We start from the raw sequence: 25,677 nt of genomic DNA on the forward strand, positions 1-25,677 counted from the left end.
CGGGGCAAGGCCGAGTTAATTTAATACACGAATATGCATATACGAAAAGACGATACTGCCCTTTGATTTGTTACTTTATGGCTAACTAAGTCCTCGAAATTTCCAAACCGATGGATGAGGTGGAAAAAGTGGAAATGGACATGGACGGAAATGGGTGTCGGTTACGAAATGTTATATATAAATTCAAATTAATTAAATAAATTTTTAAATTTAATAATTTAAAATTAAATAAATTTTTCATAATATAAAAAATAAATTTTTTTTTATAATTATAAAAAATAATATATATAAACTGAATTTACTTAATAATTTACTTGAAAAATAGGCCTTGGTAGAAATAATGAGCAAGATGAAACTCATTTAGAGCTAATAGTTTCAGTTTAAGATTTAGAAAAATCAAAAAACCTTCATCAGTTCAATTATAATCTATTTTTGTTTAATTTTGACCCAATTTTAGTTTAATTGAATTTAACAATTGAAAATTCTTTTAAATTTTTATTTTTTAGTATAAATATAGTTTTAATACATAAATGAGCCAATTAGTTTAGATATAATTAAAAAATAATTTTCATCAATCTGATTTCAATTTAATTTTAAATTCAAATTAAATTGATCAAATTTTAATGTAATTTCAATTTAAATTATGTCTGGTGGGAAATGCTTATTTTGAATTAATTCATAATCTTTGTTATATTTTAACCTATATTTTAGCTTGAAAGGTTGTCATGCACAAGAAAAATTATTTTATTGAGCATAGCAAAAATCTCATTAATCTCTTATTATTATTATTATTAGAAAATTCTTTAATTATTTTCCTTCTAAACAAATTAATTCAATAATGGGTAACTAATAAACCATACAAACTAAAATTGTTAAGATATTTTCTAAATAAAAATTAAATATAAATTTTCCTGCATTCATATTGATCTATTTGTAGAAAAAAAAAAAAGCAAAAGCCATCTTTCATTGACTTCAAATAGGGTTGATGCCTTGATGGAAACCCTTTTTTTTTTTTAAAATATTAGAGAGGATGATTATATTAATGAAATATGGATTTTTTGTATTTACAAACTAAATTATTGTCTATATTTAAAAAAAAAATCATTCTTTTGTTTAGCTAATAAAGAGTTGGGTGAAAAGGGAATTTCAAAGAGTAAAACATAACATTTTTTGGACTTGGAGGCTAAGTCATTATTAAAGATATTCATAAAAATTTATCTATTAATTTTTATTTGTAATTTTAATATTTATATTTGTATCTAAAATACTATTATCATTACATTAGTATTATTAAAATTTTAATAATTTTATACATTTTAATTAATAATTTATATTAAATTATATTTTTATTAATAATTTACATTTTAAAAAAATTAATAATTCTATATATATTACAACGCCTTCACTTTAGGTAGTCCATACATTCTACTGTTCCGACGACTAATGTATGTTCGGACAGCCAGGATGACTGGAACTATACTCCAACTATAGTGAGGAGGCATAAATTGACTAAATAAAGACTAAGTAAAATTAAGGAAAAATAAAGAAATAAATTGCAAATGAGTTAAATGAGCTGGTGCCCCGGTGATGGGTGACCTAACAGGAAGTTGCTGTAAAGACAGCTAGTAACCCTAAACCCGAGGGAAACCCAGTGAAATAATTTTTTGGACTCCAATAAATAGTTATTGAGGTCTAAATGACATTAGAAATATTAAAAAAAATTCAGAAAATTTTATTTATCGGTACAAATCAAAAATAACCTAGTGAGCCTAAATAAGGGCATTTTGGTCATTTCAACCTCAAAGTTGAATTTTGACTTAAGTGTCATTTAAAATGAGAGAGATTAAAACACATAAAAAAAATTAGAATCATGAAATTATAACATGGAAAATGAGAAAAGAGAAGAAAAGAAAAATTATTATGATATAAGCTTTTATGATGTCTACAAGAAAAAGTAACTAATAGGAAATTGACAAACTAATGGTAAGGGATAAAAAAGAAATTAAAGTGAGATAAATTGATTAAAAACTCACCTTCTTCCTCTCATTTCTTTCATGGTCAGCACCCTTCAAAGCTCTTTCCTCTATTATTTTTCCTTTCTCAAGCTTGAGTTCCTCCCTTTTATCCCCATAAAACCCTAAACACCATTCACAAAAATTAATCCCCATACCAAGAGGAAGCTTTTGATTAGTATAAAGTAAAGAAATTTCAAGGTTTACATAAGTAAAAAATTGAATTACAAGAGGTTAGTGCCTAATCTCATTATCTCTTTTGTTTAATGCTTGATTTAGACTTAAGAAGAGTTGAAATTACTTAAAATAAAAAGAAAATGACAACTTTGTGAGGAATTAAATTTTCGACAACCATGAGAATTGATAGGATTTTGATGACATGAAGGTTATACTTATGATTACAAGTGTTGATTAACAAGTAAGTGTGATTTACATGTGGTGTGCGTAAGTTGAGACCTTGAGTTAGGGTTTGAATTAATTTTGGTACCTTAGTGTTATGGCTTGAGATTAATCTTGTTGAGATTGTCCATTGATCATTTGAAGTGTTATAAATGATAAATTTTAGTAGGGAGTAAGAAGGATGGAATATTGGGAGTGCTTCTCTTATGCAGGAAATTCAGATCTATGAGTCTACTGTCTTTTTTGAGTTATAACTGAAGTTTTCTTACTCTAATTGGTGTGAGGCCAATTGAAGGTGAAACTAGACTCAAAATACCCCATTTTCATGGAGAAACCTTGCTTAAATTCTGTCAAAATCTTGGTCAATTTACTGTCCCAATCCGGGTATTCAAACACTAAACCTAGAAAAATGACTACATGTTCATTTGGCCATAACTCTCTCTAGACAGGTTCAAATGACCTAAATTTTATACTATTGGAAAGATTAGACATATGACTACAAATTTCATTGAGAACACCAAGCCCAAAAATGTCTATAATCAAATGAAATTATTGACTCAAGTTAGGATACCAAACTGATCTGCACCATTCTACCCAGAATTTCTTGGAGTAACGCTCACCCAACTAGTTTTGGCAAGATGGCTATAACTTGGTCTACAAAAACCAAAATTCAATGAAACCAGTGGTAAAATTTCTATAAGACATAGATTTACAAAATTGGTCTTTTGACCAAAATCCAGATACTAAGGGAACTAGGCCAATTTATTAGGTTAAGTTAGTATATGAATTCTGGAAATTACCTAAGTGATCATTTGAACCCAGAACACTCATTTAGCCATATCTCCCACTAGGTAGCTCTAATTAGGATAAGCCATACTGATTTGGAACCCTAAGAAACAGGGCTCCAACTTTGTTTTAGACTTGGTCCTTAAATTATGAATATAAAAACCCTAAAATGGGAGTCAAAATTTCTGACCTGAACATAAATCCTGGTAGAACAGGGTACACGAGTCCAGGCCAGTGATTTGGCCATAATTAATTTTACAAAACTTGAAAAATTGTAATAAAAATCTCTGAGTGACTATAATATATAGGGTAACAACTTCTATGAATAACCTTAGGCCTAAAAATGACTGTAACATGACCAATTAATTAGACAAAAACAGACTCTAGAAACTGCTAAATTCTGGACCTTGAGAAAGGTTCATAAAATAACTTAGCATATGATATAAAATAAAATAGAATACTTTGTTAAGCATAAAAATGACATGAATTAATGAAACTATAGGTATGAAATAATATTATTTTGTCCAAAGTACACCTAGACTCATTTATATAGCTTGGATTGATTGGTATACCAATTAGGAACTATATATTGCGGTACTGACCACAGGGATAATCATTGACAGACAACATATGTTTAAAATGATTGTTCTACTGGCTTTATGCCTGCCCGATGGACATAGTGCCAATTTTTATTATTATTGACTTATGCCTGCCCGCTGGCCTTGTGCCTGATATGACCATTGTATACTAGGTAGACATACGGATGTCTAACTAGTATACTCCTGTGTATCCAGTCTTTATAGTCTGTCATAGGTTACTTGGGCACAGATAAAAGCAATAAGCCATAAATATAAATAAGTACATGAGAAAATCATTAATATGAATTTTATAAGACTGAATATAAGGTATATGCACAGAAAATATCCCTATTAGCTTATTTACTTTCAAAGTTCTAGAAAACATGTAAAAGATTTTAAATACATGAAAATTGATATTTATTTATAAGGTTATGCTTGAAATAATTAATTTAAATTGTTTAGTTATTTTTTCTTTCTTTTATACACTACTAAGTAATATGCTTAGCGTGTTGGTTCTTACCACGCGTAGGTGCTGGAGAGTAGCAGCAGTAGTAGTGCCTAGACCAGACTTGGACCAGATCTGCTAGTGTGGGTTGTCACTTCATCAGTTATTTTTGGTAGGGCTCATGTACATATTAGATTTTGCATTTTGATATTGTATGTAATTAAATGATGTAAATAATTTTAGATTGTATATGAATTGTAAATATTATACTTGATTTTATATGAATAAAATACAATATTTTATTTTCTTAAAAATTTATATGAGCATGAGGAATAATATGATGAATGATTGGATATGAATTGTTTTAACAGGTAACATGAAACCCACCATGCACTAATAGAACAGAGGGGACTCTGTCTGGGTCTCCATAATAATGAAATGGGAAAAAAAAAACAAAAACAAAAAAAAAATTTCTACAAGTGAGATAATAAAATTAAATGGATATTAAATTAATATTGTAAACGATAAGACATGATAGGATACTCCGGCACCGAATATAACACGCCTTACTCAGCTACACTGTAGACGGGAGAGGGGTGTTACATATATAGTGTTTAAAATATATTTATCTAAAATTTAACATTAAAAATTTTATAAAAACTATTATAATATATATTTTACATTTTTTAATTGTTTATAAAGATGATATTCAACTAATAAATGTTTAATTAATAAATTAATTTAAATTCAATATAAAAATTATTTTTTAAATTTAAGTTCATTTCAAATTTAATTATATACCACATAATCTTTGTTTTTTTTTCAAAGGCTTAAATCTCACCATTACACTCTTGTATTTATTAGAGAAATTTAATTTAACTAATTTTTAATTTTTTATCCAGTTTAACTCAAAATTTTTAATTTAGACTTAATTTAATTCAAAAATTAAGAAATTGTTCATCTTAATTTTTAGATTTAAATCAAGAAATTAAAAAATTTACTCTTAAAATTAAAAAATTAAACTTCATATTTTTTTCTTTAAATTAAGAAATCAAAAAATTTTATATATAAATTTCAATTCTTAGATAAAATTAAATTTAAATTAAAAAAATCTATATTAATTTAAATAAAATAAATTAAAAATAACTAAATCTAATTTTTCCAATAAATAAATAGTTAAATACTAGACTTCTTTTCATGCCCACCTACCATGCAACTTGACAAAACAAAAAAAAAAGTTGAATGAAACATAACATTTAAAAAAACTTTAAAGAGGGACATTATAAACAGTCTGCTACCGCCTGGCATTATAAAGAGGGTGACATTAGCTTCATGGGGACCTTTCAGTCACACCAATTAATCATGAGCCTTTAACATGTGATTTTGGATTTTTTTAAACCCCTAAACAGAGATTGCTCCACCTTAATTATTTGCTTGTGTAATATAATATTTAGCCACTTCAAAATTACAAGAAGAGGACAAACATCACATTGCTTATTTTGTTTTAATTAATTCTCCACTTAGCTGATCATCAATTATGCGTTGCTGATAATTAATATAATACTTTTTTATTACAATTTTATAAATCACATCCACTAAATCCCATTCACATTGATTATGTTCATATAATTCGGAAGAGGATAGTCATTGACTATAAATCTCTGGATCACTTTCTTTGTGATGATAAATTTTTATTATTTAAAATTGATATTATGTTTATTCAATTCTACAAAGCCTATATTTTTTTCAAGTTTAACTTTAAAGTCGAATTTTAACAGTTTAGTATTCATCCTTCATATAGGTTCAAGACAATTTTTTGTATCTCTACAGCCTAACCAATAAATTATAATGTCTTTTGACCTCAAGACAGCTCCTACACAATTTGATCCATTTTCATTTTTCACAGACCCTTTTTCGAAAAGCCTGATTGTCTCGTTTGGTCACAAAACTCTAACTATAAATAGAGAACATATAAAAATACCATCATAGTAATGATAACTTAATAGGATACTCATAAAAATTATTTTATCCAAGTTATAATTCAATTAATATTTTTAAAACTCGAATCCATTATAAACTCGATTAAAATTTATTTTTAACCATCCGAACTCATTATAAACTCGATTATTATTATCTGAAAAAATGTTTAAATTTATTTAATTTTATGTATTTTAATTAATAATTTATATTAAAAATTATTTTTATTAGTAACTTATTTTTTAAAATTTAATTATTTTATAAAATATTTAAATTATATTTTATTTAAAATAAAATATATAAAAATTTATAAATATTAATATAAAAATATATATTTTATATTTAATTAAATATTTATATAAATAAATTCTGTGTAAGTTTCGACAGCTCGGACAAAGCCAAGTGAATTTAATACAAAATGACGCATATATGAAAAGACGATACTGCCCTTCGATTTGTTACTTTATGCCTAAGCAAATCTTCGAAATTTCCAGGCCGATGGATAAGGTGGAAAAAGTGGACGGAAATGGGCGTGGCGTTCCAAAATGTTATATATAAATTCAAATTAATTAAATAAATTTTTAAATTTCATAATTAAATATTTATTTAAAGTGTAATTAAATTTCATAATAACTCTGACCCTAACAAATTCTAAAAATTTTAACTTTTATAACTGATTTTTTAAGAAAAAAATAAAGGTTTTGGAAAGTATTTATGTTAGATATTTTGGCAAGAAAATCATTTTACCAAACCCAATAACAATTGGCACATATAAGAAATGAGAAAAATGTGTTCTCAATGCATATAAAATAATATTTTTTTTAAATAAATCTTTTTTATAATATCAAGAATAAATTTTATATAATTATAAAAAAATTCATAATTTCAATTTTAATTATATTTTAATTTTAATTTTAATTTAATTTTTGTTTAATTTTTGTTTAATTTTTATCCAATTTTAGTTTAATTGAATTTAAAAATTGAAAATTATTTTAAATTTTTATTTTTTAGTATAAAATATAGTTTTAATCCATAAATGAGCCAATTAGTTCAAATATAATTAAAAAATAATTTTCATTAATTTGATTCCAATTTAATTTCAATTTCAAATTAAATTGATCAAATTTTAATATAATTTCAATTTAAAATAAACTCTAAAATGTTTAATACAATGCTTGTGCTTATTGAAGCAGTTTAATTTAGCTCATTTTTTATTTTTTATCAAATTTAGTTCAAAATTTTTAATTTAAACTTAATTTAGTTTAAAAATTAAAATTTATGAGCTAAATTTTTTTATTTAAATTAAAAATTAAGAAATTTAATTTCTTTATTTTAGAATTAAATTTTTTAATTTTTTATTTAAGCATAAAAATTTAGAAACTCAATTTATTAATTTCTTTTTTTTTTAGTTAAATTGAGTTTAAATTGAAAATTTTAAGTTAAATTTAACAAAAAAAATTAAAGATAAGTTAAATTGAATTTCCTAGATAAGTGCAAAGATATAGTTGAGCTTTAAACCATTTATAAATTATTTTGAATTAATTCATAATCTTTGTTATATTCATAATCTTTGAATTATGAATTAATTCATAATTCATAGCCTCTTTAAAAGGTATGTGTGATGTGGTAATATTATAAATTTAAGAAAATTTGTACCTAGAGGGTATTTATAAACTAAAATATTTTTTATATATTTTTAAAAAAATCATACTTTTGTTTAGCTAATAAAGGGGTGGGTAAAAAGGGAATTTCAAAGAGTAAAACATAACTTTTTTGACTTGGAGGTTAAGTCATTATCAAAGATATTCACAAAAAGTTATTTATTAAAATTTTATTAGTAATTTTAATCTTTAGATTTGAATCCAAATTAATATTATCATTACATTAATATTATTAAAATTTTAATAATTTTATATATTTTAGTTAATAATTTACGTTAAATTATATTTTTATTAATAATTTAAATTTTAAAAATTAATAATTCTATATATATAGTGTTTAAAATATATTAATATAAAATTTAACATTAAAATTTCATAAATAATATTATAATATATATTTACATTTTTCTAATTGTTTTACAAATGATATTCAACTAATAAATGTTTAATTAATAAATTAATTTAAATTTAATATAAAAATTATTTTTCAAATTTAAATTCATCTCAAATTTAATTATATACCACCTAATTTTTTTTTAAAAAAAAAATCAAATACTTTATCACGACCCAACTTATGGGCCGGACCGGCACTAGTTACTGAGCCAGCCTAAAGCCTTCGAGACCTGTAGTAAACCTAACTATTCCTCAATCCAACTCTAAGGCCCATTTGGGCCTAATTTCAAGAATTCAATCGAACAGAGTCTGGCCATAAAATGGACATTTCAATGGGGAGTTTTTAACTCACCCGACCTGTAAACATAATATATAATCAATTGGGGAGCTCAGCTCACCCTCCACATACTCATATGTCATAAAAATAAATGGGAGTTCAGCTCCCTCATCCAGTCCAACATGCAAGCATATAATAATAAGTTTACAGGTCCAACATAGTAATTATATTACAGACCCAAATCAAATGAATATTTCTAACACATGCGGAAATCTAGAAGTTAACAGAATTATACAAACATGAATAGACGACCTGCGAAGGAGAAAAGTAGGTTAACCACAACAATAATCCTTCTGTAGCCTGAAAAAATATTGAACAGGAGTGAGCATTCGACTCATAGAGTAAAATATCAATTTTAACCATAATCTCTATAGCTATCTAAAACTAATGCATCCTGTAAAGTGAAATGCAACATCGTCAATATTATCACATCATAACAGCAAAAAGGTAATCTGGAGCACTCACACACCCGATAAGGTCAAACAATACATATATGGGAGCTGATCCCCTACACAGCCCTCTTAATCCAACCTGTGCCAGCAAAAAACTCAAGCCGGACTTTCGCTTAATAAACCAAATCGGGGTCCCAACGAAGAACTCAAGCCATGTCTACCCCGAAGGACCGGGTCCCAGCGAAGATCTCAAGACGTGTCTACCTGTCCTGTCCATAGCCAACACCACACCACACGCACGCCAACTCACGCACACTACTCCAAATTACCACAACAACATCCATGGCACTTTAACATTTATGAATGCAATGTAAAGCGTGCCTATTGTTTAACTACATAGATACATACATATAAGTGATACATGGGCATACTTGAACATATAATAATATTGAAATTATAATTAAAATTAATATTTTACTCACAGATTTAACCGCAGTCACTGTGGCGGCTGGGCGGAGGAGGAAGGCTGTCTCGGCTCACCTGACAATTTTTATTATAATTATTTAGTACATTTAACTCAATACAAACTAAGAAAAGACCAAAGATGTCCTAAGTCGTGCCGAAAATCTGGCAGAGTCTCCCCTATACCTAGGACCTACCCGACCTGCAAAAGGGCTTAAAACGCACTTCTATATCCACAAACCATACACCCACAACTCAATCACATCACACAGCCCCTCCTAGGCCCATCCAAACAGTCATCAATCACAATATGTAAAATTACAGTTTAGTTCTTATAATTGACCCTTTTTGCAAAAACTATCCAAATAAACTCTAAAAATTCTAAAACTTTGCCCCGCGGTCCTTAGCAATATTACTAAGCTAATGCAAAAAAAATCATAATTTTCTGAACTACCACGAATATTTTATGGATTTTTAATCCCATTCAAGCACCAGAAAATTACGAAAAAGTAAGGTTCGGGTTTACTTATGCCGATTCCGACTTCAGGGACGCGCTCGAGATGTCTGACAATGGTGGGGTAGCCAAAATCTCGATACAATTCCGAGACTTTTTCGGTAGCCTGTCTGTCTGAAAGGAAATTCACAAACCTGGGCAACTGTTGAATTTCCGCGAATTGAAGGTATCTACATGAAGCCCACAACACGAGGGTTAGTATATAATTTTTACGGAATTTTCTAAGCTCATTTAATGCTCGGAAAAACGCTACGAAGTTTCTTGAAACTCACTAAAAAACGGTGTCAGAAAATTTTGAAATTTATATTGCCGCGAAGCTCTCGACGAGTGGAGCGCTCTGGTACTCTCAGTTTTCTCATGGGGTTCACGGTTTGCGAGAAATCTAGCCCAAAAGTCGAAATGGGCTAAAACTTCCTGGACAAAAATTGGACAAACCGCTAGATGAATTTTGGTGTTCTTGGTGTCTATGGAAAGCTCTCGAGATTTAGATGGTGTTTGACACAAGACCCGGCCCAAACAGTGGCCGGATTTCGATCGGGAAGGCGAGGCATCGCGCTGCTCGTCGCGTGGCTTCACACGCGCTTTCCCGGCGTTCTAGGCAGCGGCTGGCGAGGAGGGAAGGGCGAGACAGGGTGGGAAGGCTGGGGCGGTGGCTGGCCGGCGTGGGGAGGAGGGAGGAGAGAGAAAATGGGAGAGAGAGGAAGAAGGGTCGGGACGCGCAGGGAAGAGAAGAAAAGAAGGAGGGAGGCCGGTCCTATTCGATTGGTCCGATCTGATCCGGTTCGATTCATAATACAAAATTTTAAATTTTTACTCTGCCTTAGGACCAAAAATGAGGCTCAAAAATTTCAAAAAAATTCTAAAAAACTCAGAAAAATTCATAGAGTCCAAATATATTTTTAGTTTTGTCACATGGTCTTTAAATTAATTTTTAAAAATCATCAAAGTTTTATATTTTCGGAAAATCAAATCCGATTTCTAAAACCCGAAAAATCTCAAATAATTTTCCAAAATTTAATTAAAATAAAATATCTATATTTACCCACAAAATAATAAATTTAAAAAATTAGGGGTGTTACATACTTAAAAGCTTCAATCTCAGTGTTATATTCCTGCATTTATTGTAAAAATTTAATTTAGTTAATTTTTAATTTTTATCCAATTTAACTTATAAATTTCAATTTAAATTTAATTTAACCTAAAAATTAATAAATTAAACTTTTTAATTTTTAGACTTAAATTAAGAACTTAAAAAATTTAATCCCAAAATTAAGAAATTAAACTTCTTATTTTTTATTTAAATCAAGAAATAAAAAACTTTATATATAAATATTAATTTTTAGACAAAATTAAATTTAAATTAAATAATCTAAATTAATTTAAATAAAAAATTAAAAATAAACCAAATCGAATTTTTCCAATAAGTAAATACTTAAAAACTAGGCTTCTTTTCTAATTTTTCCAATGAGCAAATACTTAAACACTAGACTTCTTTTCATGCCCACCAACCATGCAACTTTAAAAAAAAAGTTGAATGAAACATAACATTTAAAAACACTTTAAAGATTAGCTTCATGGGGACCTTCAACTCACACCAATTAATCATGAGCCTTTAACATGTGATTGAGATTTTTTTAAACCCCTAAACAGAGATTACTCCACCTTAATTATTTGCTAGTGTAATATAATATTTAGCCACTTCAAAATTTCAAGAAGAGGACAAATATCACATTCATTATTTTGTTTTAATTAATTCTCCACTTAGCAGGTCATCAATTATGCGTTGCTGATAATTAATATAATACTTTTTTTATTACAATTTTACAAATTACATCCACTAAACCCCATTATCAGTAACGTTTTTCTTAATCACATTCATTATGTTAATTTAATTATTAAAATATTTGTCTGATAATGGAAAAAATTAATAAAAAAATTCTAAAATATATAAAATCGAGAGGCCAAATGTGAAAAATCACAATCTATTCATTTCCCGAACAAATTGCCAACTCATAAAATTGACCCATTGCCATCCATATGGAAACTTGAATCTGCAAGAAGAATTATATATTTTTAACTACTCAATCGAGTCAGACTAAGCATTACATGAACAAGATTTCATTTCATTTAATTTTAACATTTTTAATACCGAATTCTATAAGCTACTCTTTATAAATTTAAGAAGTATTGAAATATTTTACCATATTGTAAAGTAAATATCAAAATACAATTAGGTTTTAAACCCTGAAACAAAAATATAATTTTCACAATTCTTTTAATTAAGCTTGATAATCAAGTAATTAAGCAAGTAGAAAACAAGGTTTGAGTTGGCAAAATCATGCAAAGAGAAACAAGGTAAAAACAAAGAGAAGATGAAGTTTCCTAACTTCATATAACATACAAAGACGACCCAAAAGTAAAGTCTATGGTGGGACAACACGCTTGCAAGGAGTTTTCTGTCTCTTTTATCTTTTATGGAAGAGAAGAGGACAATTGCCACTAATGCAATTAATCATAGGCCTAAAATTGACCAATCCAACTTATGCTTGTAATAAGATTAAAAGGTGGTCGGCCATTTAGGACCACCAAGAATCCTGAGGTTTCTTCTCTCTGGGACTTATTTTTATGTTAGAGGATGGCTGTTGGACCACTTTCATTTTTTGTTCACGCGAGGGAAAATCAAGTCAATTAATGGAAATCAACTTTAATAGCGATGTTTAGAAGCAATGGTTAGAATTCAGTGAGAGATGCTAAGAGGTGGCTGTACTGATTAGTAAATTAAAACTAATGGATTGGTCAAGAATTCCTCTGGATGCCTTCTTTAAGGTATAGGTTAAGATTGGGAACAAATTCCTCTTTTCAATTGCATATGGTCCAGTCTGTGTCTAGCAAGGAAGAATTATAATCGTCTTACTTGGTTTTATACAATGGTTGAAGGCACATTATTCATCTGATAGATTTGGGTTTCCAATACTCTAATCTTTTACTTAAAAAAACATAATTCTTGATCCCATCTAGCCAAATTAGCTCTTTGTTGCAACAATTTCCACCGTTTCTCTCTTTAAGCCTAAATAACCCTAGCCAGAACAATGACTCAAGATGAGAAACTAGAATGTCTAGCTGAGGAATGTGTAGTGTACCCTCCAGCCAACTTTTTTAACTTAATTGTCTCGCCAAAATACAACCTAGACCCTACAAATGATAATGGCCGGTGGGTTAAGCCATTAGGTTAGATGAAACATCACAGTTCAATAAATTACTAAAAATATTTAACTGCATATTCTGAATCACCACTGACCATACCCTGAAGTCCTTTTCTATGCTCTCAGGTTAAGAAAATGATTATAATAATCAAATATAGAGAGGGTCCATTAGCTCTTCATTTCCTCTGCAAATTTTTTAAAGGATATCATTTTACTCAAGTATATTGTCCTGCAAAGATTGTTTGATAAAGCAAAAGTATCAAATATAATCAATTCATGGTTTGGCAAACCTAGGAATCTGGTTCGAAATATTGAATTACTCCTTTCTCACATTCATCGCTAAAATAATTGGATTTCCGCCTCTCTCTCCTGTCTGAAATGCAATCATTGCTATAGAGGTAAGCCTTTAAAGAAAAATGTAATCATAGCATTAATAGGAAAGAAAAGGAAAAAAATTACAAAGGAATCTAGTAGTTGAGGAAAAATAACATACCATGGTATGGTCTATATATAATTTCATTAGTTAGCAGCCAATTTTACTAAAGAAATGAGGTAGATTTCATATAGATGAAAAACAAACCTTCCAAATTTTAATAGCTCTAATTAAATTCCTATGATTTATGCCATGTACATACAGAAGATTCAAATAGTTGATCAGCCACTTTAATGATCTGCCTGTTTTGTTTGCACATGATTCAAATGATGTTAAATATCTGAGATTTTTTTATTGCAAAGCAAGTAGCAGCTCATGCTTGGTAAAAGCAATTGAGCTGAAATACTATTGTGATGGTCTATAGTGTCTGCTTTCATTGTCCTCCTCCCCTTCTATATTTAAAAGAACCGAAGAAATTAAAAAACAGTTTGGAAAAAAATATATTTTATTATTTTAATATTTTTTAATTAAAATTTATTAAATTTAATTTTAAATTATTTTTTTATATTCTTTAATTGATATATTTAAAAGAAAATATTTTTTCAATAATAATATCAAATAGATTTTTTTTTTCGTGTAGGCTTTTTATCACCATATGAGATTTGTCTTTTTTTTTTTTTTTGAAAAAAAAAAAAGAAAATATCAAGATACCAATAAATTTGCATGGCTCAAGACCCATTGCACAATGAGGCCTAGCTAAACTTCAAGCCTATGCCCAAATAAAATCGAACCCTGAAAAGAAACCCTAAAGTATCCAGTAACAAAACCAATTCATCATCCGGTTACTTAGAGAAGGACATAATTACATAATATGCTAATAAAAAATTATTATTTAATTCTTATATTTTGATAAGGATAATTATTTAATTTTTATATTTAATTTCTATATTTTAATTTTGTTAAACTATTTAATTCATCCATTAAATTTTCTATCAATTAAATAATTACTATTTAGTTTCTCTATTTTAGTGAAATTAATTAATTAATCCACATATTTTAAAAAGCACATTAGTTAATTTTTATAATTTAATTTGATTAATTCTTTAATTTCCCATATTATTTTTTTATATTCAAATTGCTTTAACCATCTCTTCCTTATTTGTTTTTTTATTCTTCTTCTCCCTTTATTTCTTTCCCACAGCATCACACCCTTTTTTTCTCTCATTCTCTCTTTATTTTTCAGCTTTTGATAAATATTGATACAAGTTATACGTGCAAAAGGATTAATCAATTCTCCTAAATATCTAAGTAATTAAGGTGATTATTTGAAATAATTATTTTCTAATAAAAAAATATAAAATTTTCATCTAAGAATATATTTTTTAAAATATAAAGACAAATTAATTAATTTTACTAAATTAAAGAGAATAAATGATAATATTTTTAAAATATATAAATCAATTAATTAATTTTATTAAATTAAATAGACTAAATAATAATTTGATATATATAAATTTATAAAAATTTCAGAAAGGAATTAAATAATTTAATAATAAAATATAAAAATAAAATAATTAATTCTATTAAAATTTTGGGGCTAAATAATAATTTTCCCTACAATAATTCAGTATAGACGACTAGCAGTCATTCGTCGACTCTTATATTTCTCTATTGGGTCGCTAGTGATCTACTTTCCCTATCACTTCTTTCTTCTTCAAGATTTGCATCTGCCCCTCCTTCTTTTGATTTGATCAAATCTCTTTGATAATTATCTTGATTGGAACAGGTACTTTATTTTATATATATATATAATGTTTTTATGTTGTAGCTGCTTTCATTTGAATTTTGTGAGTTCTATATGATTTTGATTTACTTTCTATGCAGCTGCCCTTTCTTCAGATCTGTATGAGAAACATCTTGATTTTACCAGGTACTTTATATTTATTTATGTTCTAGTTACTATCATTTGAAGTTTGCTAGTTTTATTTGCTTCTTTAACATATTGATAAATATTTATATTTATTTATCTTGCTAGGTTTTTTTGAAGTTTGATAGTTTTATTATTGCTAGTTTGAAGTTTGCTAGTTAATAAACTTGAAGAAAATTTTATTATTTTATTTCAGATCGAGAGGTATAGTCATATTATGAATGAGACCCATATCCTCTAACAAACTTGCATGCTTGATGAAGCCTTTAATAGATCTCTTTAATCTATGTTTGAAAGGAGAACATCTCTGATTAATCACTGACAGACAGTGATCTCTCTGCTTTGTCTCACTTATCTGCAATCAAAGTTGGCATCATTTGGTGCCTGTTCTGATTCAAGCAAGTCTTTAGGAGAAATTCTTCTCAGTCAAGGTACTTAGCTTATATTTATTTTCTTTTCATTGATTCTAAGTTTTCATTTGATTCTTCCAAATTTTTGTTTCTATAATGGTAATGATGCTTTGACAAGTATTATTTACCTGGCAAACACAAATAACGGATTCACTCCACTGTTCATTAGTACCCATGCATAAATAATAGTTTGCAGAATAAAGTTTCCCATGTTCCCTTTGGAATTTTTCCCATAACAAATAGATAAATAGAGAATATTTTGAATTATTCATCTTGTAAATGAATAAGAAACATGTGGAATAAGATCATGAAAACTATGATGTAACACAGCTCATACTCAGAAGAACCCTTAAATGACACATCACTTATATTTTGCTATTTTACCCTGTAAATAAGTTTGGTAATCCATTCTTCACTCTTCTATACCCACGAAAAATTTATAACTTGGTCGAGCTTCAGTATTGCTTCTTGTTCTAACTCCCAAATAAAATCTTTGACTTAAAACTTGCAATGCCTTGGACAGAAATTGGTTTTTCCTTCCCATTTTTTTTGGCAGACCTCTATTACTGTGCATTACTTACATTATTCTGATTGTCTGTAGGACAAACAAAAATGGGAAGACCGAAAGATCAAATGTTTTGGGAGTATGTTGAGGGGATTGGTAATCATTTGAAGTGTAAATTCTGCGGAAATGTATTCAAGGGGAGTCCTTCAATTTCAAGGATCAAATCTCATTTAGCAGGAATTCCAGGGCAGGGCATTCAAATTTGCGATAGTGTGCCTGATGATGTCAAAGAAGCAGCTCTTGAAGCAATCCAAGGAGCAAACAAAAGACGTAAAACTATGAGGAGTTCAAGCAACAATGAGGTGTACAATCCAATTTCAAGGCAACAAAATCATGAAGTGGAAGACGAAGAAAGGATGCAAATGGAAGTTCAGGAGATTGAACAACAAGTGGGGGAAGCTGGAACTTCTTTTCTTCTTGAAATGGAAGATAATGTAGAGAACCATGTTGGACAATCTTTGCAATTTGTTGAGACCAAAGGAGAGAAGTTGTTGACAGCAAAGTTAAAGGGTGAGGAGTTTGAAACACATATAAAAGAGATCTGTTCTTGTTTAAGGGATGATGATAATGTCTCAAAGGTTGGCATTTATGGGATGGGGGGAGTGGGTAAAACTGAATTGGCGAAACATGTTAATAATGAACTTTTAAGAACTCCCAGCCCATTTCATTATGTTTATTGGGTTACTGTGTCGCCAGATTTTAGCATCCATAAATTGCAAGACACCATTGCAAGAATGGTGAATCTAGACCTTTCAAGTGTGGATGATAAGCATATAAGAGCAGCCAGATTATTCAAGGTGTTGAAGGATAAAAATTTTGTTTTAATTTTGGATGATATGTGGAATTATGTTCCCCTTGAAATGGTAGGAATTCCTGATAACATGAAAAGATGCAAGTTGGTTCTCACAACTCGATCTTTAAATGTGTGTCGAAAGATGGATTGCCAGAAGAATTTCAAAGTAAAGCCTCTTTTAGTAGATGCAAGTTGGGAGCTATTTTTGCAGGAATTGGGGCATCAAATAATGCCTAGTCTAGAAAAGATTGCAAAGTCCATTGTATTAGAATGCAAGGGCTTGCCACTTGGGATTAAAGTAATGGCAAGAAACATGAAGCAAGTGGATGACATACATGAATGGAGTAATGCATTGGACAAATTAAGAAGATCAATACCAGAGCAAGAGAATTTGGAGATATTCAACGAATTGAAACGTAGCTATGATTATTTGAATGATCCAACTTTACAACAATGTTTCTTATATTGTGCATTATATCAAGGAAGTTGGTATGGTATAAGAAAAGGAATGATCGAGTTATTGATTGATGTGGGAGTAATAGAAGGAGAAAGCAGGAGAGAAGAATTCAATGAGGGCCGTACCATACTCAACAAACTTCTAAATCTTTGCTTGTTAGAAAAAGAAGAAGATACTTACACAGTGAAGATGCATAAATTGCTTAAAAATATGGCCATCCAAATAATGAACGCAGATGCACGAGTAATTGTTAAAAATGATGAAGAGTTATCTGAAATGCCAGAGTGGGGAAACTGGTCAAAAGATCTTCTCAGAATTTCATTGAGTTCTAAAGATATACGTAAGATTCCTTCCGGTTATTCACCCAGCTGTCCTAATCTTTCAACTGTTTTGTTGGGTAACAATTTTAATTTGAGCTTCATTGGATATTCTTTCTTCAAGCAATTGCATGGTCTCAAGATGCTTGATCTTTCTTGGACTGCTATTCAAAAGTTGCCAACGTCGATCTCTCATTTGGTGAATCTAAGCGCATTATTACTTAGGGACTGTAAAAATTTAAGGCATGTGCCGTCATTAGCAGCGCTTAGGGCATTGAAGAGGTTGGATCTCTATGGTTCTGGAGTGGAAAAAGTGCCTAAAGGAATAAAATTGTTGTCCAATCTCAGGTATTTGGATCTTTGTGGCACAAACATAGAGGAGTTGCAACCAGGGATATTACCAAAGCTTTCCCAATTGCGATTCCTCCGCCTTGGCTTTTCTTTCACAGTTGAAGGAAAGGAAGTAGCATCGCTGAGAAAGTTGGAAGAATTGGAATGCCGTTTCCACGGTGTTGGTGAGTTGAACACCTTCATGACTTGTAAACCTTCAACCAGTCAAATGCGATGCAGACTTCTTGTAGGACAAAGCAAACAAATGGATGGAAGCTATTTTGATGATTCTGAGGTTTATTTTAATAATTGCAGTATCAGCGAAGGGGGCAATGCCCTATCTCTCCCAAGAGAAGTGAAATCTCTGATCTTTGATGGATGCAACATTGAAAGCGGCGGCTTATGCTTCCGATATGCAATTGAACCGGAGTACTTTGAAATTGAAGATTGTGAGGGTCTAGAGCATTTGTTTTCATTGTCCTCCCCCCCTTCTGTGTTTAAAACCCTTGAGATTATACAAATTCGCAATTTGAAGGATCTATATTTCCTGTTTGGTGAAGGAGGGAGGAAGTTCAACGGGGACATTCCATTAACAGGACCATTATCACTGCCGTATGGTACCTTTTCCCTTCTCAAAGAATTTAAAATATGGGATTGTCCAAGTATGAAGAAGCTGTTCCCTCAGAGCTTGATGTTAGACCTTCAAAATCTGAAAGTGATTTCTGTAACAAATTGTGATAACATGGAGGAGTTGATAGCATCGGAAGAAGGACAAGAAAGCGTCAACGGCAATATTGGCAGCAGATTCATCTTTGTCCCAAAATTAAGGAGGGTTGAATTGCATGGGTTGCCAAAACTGAAAAGCATATGTAGTGGAGAAATAGTATGCGATTCTCTCCAAACAATTGGAGTACGGAATTGTCTAAATCTTGAGAGGATAGCACTTTCTCTTTTCTTGCCTGACCATAGCCAGCTGTCCCCTCTCCCTTCTCTTCAAGCTATCAGAATTTATCCTAGAGAATGGTGGGAGTTGGTTGTTGAGTTTGACCATCCGGACGCCAAGGATGTCCTCTTTCCCCTTTGCGAATTCTTATGATATTTTGTAAAATAATTGAAGCAGGACATAAGACATGTTATAAGATGGAGTTTCATCAGCCAATGGGAGTAGGAGTGTGAGGTCTCCATATTTGAAGGTGTGGTTATAAGTTCGAGCGAGCGAAATCGGAGATCACTATCTCGAAGAACGATGGCCAGGAAGTTTTTCGTCGGCGGCAACTGGAAATGTGCGAGTTTCCATCCATCATTTCCTTTTTACTTTATTTAATTTTCATTTTATATTTTTCATATCTGATCATTTATATATGTACTCTTGCATGTGTTTGATCAATCTGAGGAATATGAAATTCCTTGTTCTTTTAGTGTCTTGAAAACCAAGTGGAGCACTGTTTTTGTTTAGCTGATAATTTTTCTTTTTCTTTTTCTTTTTTTTTGGGTGAGGTTTGAGTGATGTGAGATTTATGGGTGATGCGGATGGATTTTTCAGTGGGTGATGTAATTTGAAATTGTGGAAGGAGGTTACTTATTTTTCTGTTTTGAATTGAATTCGGATGTTGAATGGAACCACTGAAGAAGTGAAGAAGATAGTCTCCATACTCAATGAAGGTCAGGTGCCGTCCCCAGATGTTGTTGGTAAGTGAAATCCAGTGAGCTCTATATCTCTGCTTCATGCGTTTTGTGTCACTATCGGGTAAAGAGCTTCTGTTATATGCGGACGGGTTGGTAAGTGAAATCCAGTGAGAATGATACGGCTGTTTAAGAAATTGTAGTTTTATCCCTTGTGTTAAATCCTTGCTGTTCTTGTTTGTTGAAAATTGCAAGAATCATTGTACTGACTAAAAATGAGCTAAGATTGGCATTTGAAATTATGGGATGAGTTTGTGTTAGCAGTTGATATAAGTAAGAATTAATTATAAATAGAAATATTTTTTTAGATATTAATTATAAATGTTGAAGGTTAAAAAAAATAATAATTCTTAAAATGTAAATAATTTATTGTATTTCTTATATTTCCTTATTGAGTTGCTTTTGATCTACGCTATCTCTTCTACTTCTTCAAGATTTGCGTCAACCTTCATCTAATTGGATAAAATCTGTTTGAGAATTGTGTTTGTTGGGTCAGCTACTTGACCAATTCAATGAAGCCTGATTAATTATATATATGCAAAAAAAAAATCATTATTGATTGTATTTATCGGTTAATAAAAATATTTTTCTTATTCAATAACAAATTAAGTCACTTTCATGAAAAATTGACATGATTATTTTTTAATCCATTTTTCAAATTTTAACAAACTTTCTAAAGTTTAAAAAGAATTTATAAATATATTATATAAACACTTATATTATAGTAATTATAATTATTATTTTATAAAACTAAATCAGATAAAACTATATAAAAATCATTTTAATTTGATTGGGGATTTAAATTAAATAGTACACACCCTTAAATATAATTAAGGCTAATATTTGATTTTAATAATTTTGTAAATTACATAAATATATAATATATTTCATTAATAAATTTGCATATTAAAATCTGCCTTTTAGAAATTTTATTTTAGCATAGTATATTCTAGCATTTCTATTTGCTAAAATGGTGTACGTAATTAAATTCTAAACCAGAAATTCATCTCAAAATGTCTGTTGCCCGATCAGTTGGTGGGTGATCAAACAATAGCCACCCCATGAGAAGGCTACTGACCCATATACAAGGATACGGCATTTTTTTTTTTTTTAATGTTAGAAAAGGAATATATATATATTAAAGTGAAGCTTTAAAAATAACTTTATAGAATTATGCTACATAATAAAATAAAAATGCCTAAAAATATCACGTGGCATAATTTTTATTTTATTTTTAATTTTATTATATAATAATTAATTTGTTACATTAAAAATTAATTTTTATCTAAATATTTTAGAATGTTAACTATTAAAATCTTATCTTATAAAAAAATAGAAATAATAATAGTTATTTAAAATTAAAATTTTTAAATTTCTAAAATATCTTCTAATCATAATATTTCTACCAATTAGTCGTTTTTAACACTATTTTTATTAAATTTAAAAAGAAGAGTGTGTCACTTAATCAAAAAAAGGTACGTGAAAAAATTAAGTGGCACAACTTTTTTTGAAGTTTTTTTTTATATTTTGTTATACAGTAATTAAGGTATCACATTCAATATTAATTTTTTATCTAAAAATTTTGAGTTTTAACTTTTAAAATCTTCTTATAAAAATATATTAACAGTTATTTAAATTTTTTTATATTTTTTAAAATTTTAAAATTTCTACCAATCATAATATCTAAAAAAAATTAACCATTTTTAACTACACTTTTAATCAATTTAAAAAAGAGTGAATTATCTAAAAAATTCTATTAGTATATACATATTTATATTTAAATGATTACTCACTAAAAGATAAATTTAAACCCTTATTTTAAAAAAAATTCTTATTATATTTAAAATTTAAAAATTTTAGTAATAATATTTAAAAAATTGCTATGTGTCCCATGAGTTTTTTTACTTTATTTATTCTTTTATTGTCATATGCCAAATAATTTAAAAATAATAAACTAATACATATATTGCAATTAATTAATTTATTTATTAACACCTAAAAAAATTATAAATTAAGATATTTATTATTAATATTTTGTGGGTGATCAAATAATAGCCATTGTAACACCCCAAATTTTAAATGTATTATTTTGTGAGTAATATTAATATTTTTATTTTATTTAAAGTTTAGGAAATTATTTGAAATTTTTTGGATTTTCGAAATCGGGTTTGATTTCCCGAAAATATAAAACTTTGATGATTTTTAAAAATTAATTTAAAGACCACGTGGAAAAACTAAAAATATATTTGGAGTTTACGAATTTTTCTGAGTTTTCTAGAATTTTTTCGAAATTTTTGGGCCTCGTTTCGGTCCCAAGGCAGAGTAAAAATTCAAAATTTTGTATCTTGAATTGAACCAGCAGAATCGAACCGGATCGGATCGGACCGATCGAATCGAACCGGCCTTCTCCTTCTTTTCTTCCCTTCCCGCGCGCGTCCCGTCCCTCCTCCTCTCTCTCCCGTTTTCTCTATCCTCCCTCACCACCAGGCCGCGCCGCCGCATCCCCAGCCTCCCTACTTCGCAGGCGCACCGCACCGACGCCTCCCCACCGCCTGCGGACCTTCCAAGCGGCTGGAAACGACGCGCGAGGACCCACATGTGGGAGCGCCGTTTCGGTTTCCCGGTCGAAATCGGGCCGATCCGACCACCGATTGGGCCGGGTCTTGTGTCAAACACTATCTACACCTCGAGAGTTTTCCATAGACACCAAGAACACCAAAATCCATCGAGCGATTTGTCCAATTTTTGTCCGGGAAGTTTTAACCCATTTTGACTTTTGGACTAGATTTCTCGCAAACCGTGAACCCCACGAGAAAACCGAGAGTACCAGAGTGCTCCACTCGTCGAGAGCTTCGCGGCAATATAAATTTCAAAATTTTCTGACACCGTTTTTCGGTGGGTCCCACGAAACTTCGTAGTGTTTTTCCGAGCATTAAATGATCTTAGAAAATTTCGTAAAAAATATATACTAACCCCCGTGTTGTGGGCTTCATGTAGGTACCTTCAATTCATGGAAATCCGACAATTGTCCAGGTCTGTGAATTTCTGGTCAGACAGACTGGCTACCAAAAAAGTCTCCGAATTGGATCGAGATTTTGGCTACCTCACCATTGTCAGACGTCCCGAGAGCGTCCCTGGAGTCGGAATCGGCATAAATAAACCCGAACCTTGCTTTTTCGTAATTTTCTAGTGCTTAAATGGGATTAAAAATCCATAAAATATTCGTGATAGCTCAGAAAATTATGATTCTTTTTGCAATAGCCTAGTAATATTGCTAAGGACCACGGGGCAAAGTTTTAGAATTTTTAGAGTTTATTTGGGTAGTTTTGGCAAAAATGGTCAATTATAAGGGCTAAACTGTCATTTTACATATTGTAATTGATGACTGTTTAGATGGGCCCAGGAGGGGCTGTGTGATATGATTGAGTTGTGAGTGTATGGTTAGTGGGTGTAGAAGTGTGTTTTAAACCCATTTGCAGGTTGGGTAGGTCCTAGGTATAGGGGAGACTCTGCCAGATTTTCAGCACGACTTAGGACGTATTTGGTCTTTTCTTAGTTTGTATTGAGTCAATTGTATTAAATAATAATAAAATTGTCAGGTGAGTTGGGACAGTCTTCTTCCTCCGCCCAGTCGCCACAGTGACTGCTGTCAAGTCTGTGAGTAAAATATTAAATTTTAATTGTAATTTCGATATTATTATATGTTCAAGTATGCCCATGCATCACTTATATGTAAATATCTATGTAGTTAAACTCTAGGCACGTTTTATGTTGCATTCATAACTGTTAATTGCCATGGATGTTGTTGTGGTAATTTGGAGCAGTGTGCGTAAGTTGGCGTATGTGTGGTGTAGTGTTGGCTATGGACAGGACGGGTAAACACGGCTTGAGATCTTCGCTGGGACCCAGTCCTTCGGGGTAGACACGGCTTGAGTTCTTCACTGGGACCCTGATTTGGTTTATTAAGTGGAAGTCCGAGCTTGAGTTCTTCACCGCACGCTTTGGATTAAGAGAGTCAGACAGGATCAGCTCCCATATATGTATTGTTTGACATTATCGGGTGTGTGAGTGCTCCAAATTATCTTTTTGCTGTTATGATGTGAAAATATTGCCGATGTTGCATTTCACTCTACAGGGTGCATTAGCTTTAGATAGCTATAGAGATTATGGTTAAAATTGATATTTTACTCTCTGAGTCGAACGCTCACTCCTGTTCATTATTTTTCATGCTACAGGAGGAGTTTTGTTGTGGTTAACCTGCTTTTCTCCTTCGCAGGTTGTTTATAAATGTTTGTGTAATTCTATTAACTCCTAGAATTTTCGCATGTGTTAGAAATATTTATTTGATTTGGGTCTGTAATATAATTATCATGTTGGACCTGTAAACTTATTATTATATGCATGTTTGATGGACTGGATGAGGGAGCTGAGCTCCCATTTATTTTTATGATATTTGAGTATGTGGAGGTGAGCTGAGCTCCCCAGTTGATTATATATTGTGTTTATAGGTCAGGTGAGTCAAAAACTCCTCGTTGAAAGGTCCACTTTATGGCCGGACTCTGTCCGGTTGAATTCTTGAAATTGGGCCCAATGGGCCTTAGAGTTGTGTTAAGGAATAGTTAGGCTTACTACTGGCCTCGGGGGCTTTAGGTTGGCCCAGGTCCTAGTGCCGGTCCGGCCCATAGGTTGGGTCATGACAAATGTGGTAGCAGAGCTTAGGCTCCAGATTCATAGGGAAAAATTGTTTAAAGTGTTGGGAAGAGTCTAATAGGAGTCACATGTGGAAAAATAAGGTCCACATTCGTCTTGCATTGTCATCTGTGCTTCTAGTTTCTGTTTCATATATTGTGTATAAATATGAGTCTATAGAGCTGTCTAATATGCAGTTTTAAAATTTTGTGGGCTAATGCTGCTGAATTTCAGGAAAATGCGTAGAAGGTGAGAGCCGCCATCGCACTGTAACTGCATGTGCCTGACGAGGTGTCGGCACAGGATGAGGCGCCTGCCCCGAGGAGGCGGGGTAGGAGGCCTAGAGCTGCTCAAGTAGAAGAGCAACTGCCACCAGTTCAGGAACAGTCTTTTATGGCACAGGGTCCCATGGACCCAATGGCAGCTAATCTAGCTGGTTTACAGAGAACCATCGATATGATGGTATAGTATATGGTCCATCCTCCCCAACAGCAGCAGTCCACCGCACCAAGAGGGGAACCTTACAAACAGATAGTCAATTTCAAGAAGTTGGTGCCTGGTACTTATGATGTGTCAGACGATGCATATCGGTTTTTGGATTCCTGCAGACAGGCAGGAACAGAGTTGCAGTTGACTAATAGAAGACTTATAGAGTGTATGCAGCATGTCATGGGGCCTATGCCCAGACAATGGATGAATGACTACATATTACCTCGGATGAAGGGTTTATCGTGGACCCAGTTTGTAGAACTGTTTATCAACAGATTTGTATCAGAAAGTTTCAGAGATCAAAAGAAGTGGGCCTTTGAGGCCTTAAGATAGAATGGTAGGTCTGTAGATGAATATGCTACATAATTTCTAGAACTGAGCAGGTATGCCCCTATAGCAGTAGCTACAGAAACTATAAAGGTGAAGAGATTCCTAAAGGGGCTTGACAGGAGGTATGCAAACCTGGCCATGATGTCTGATCAGTC

At 30.8% G+C, this 25,677-nt stretch overlaps 1 protein-coding gene across 4 annotated transcripts; it reads left to right on the top strand.

Annotated features, from left to right (window-relative positions):
• Nucleotides 1-15,170: 15,170 nt before the first annotated feature.
• Nucleotides 15,171-19,749, top strand: LOC110632401 (probable disease resistance protein At4g27220). Of its 4 annotated transcripts, none has more exons than XM_058133593.1 (4): nucleotides 15,171-15,318; nucleotides 15,417-15,462; nucleotides 15,656-15,890; nucleotides 16,471-19,749. In XM_058133593.1, the coding sequence occupies exon 4, from the start codon at nucleotides 16,482-16,484 to the stop codon at nucleotides 19,425-19,427; it is 2,946 nt and encodes a 981-aa protein (XP_057989576.1). In that variant the 5' UTR covers nucleotides 15,171-15,318; nucleotides 15,417-15,462; nucleotides 15,656-15,890; nucleotides 16,471-16,481; the 3' UTR covers nucleotides 19,428-19,749. The 4 variants fall into 4 exon arrangements, with proteins under 4 accessions (XP_057989576.1, XP_057989577.1, XP_057989578.1 ...); XM_058133594.1 differs by having other exon boundaries at nucleotides 15,757-15,890; XM_058133595.1 differs by having other exon boundaries at nucleotides 15,827-15,890.
• The last annotated feature ends 5,928 nt before the right edge of the window (nucleotides 19,750-25,677 follow it).

Source organism: Hevea brasiliensis, chromosome 14 (genome assembly GCF_030052815.1).
Source record: "Hevea brasiliensis isolate MT/VB/25A 57/8 chromosome 14, ASM3005281v1, whole genome shotgun sequence".
Taxonomy (NCBI): Eukaryota; Viridiplantae; Streptophyta; class Magnoliopsida; order Malpighiales; family Euphorbiaceae; genus Hevea; species Hevea brasiliensis.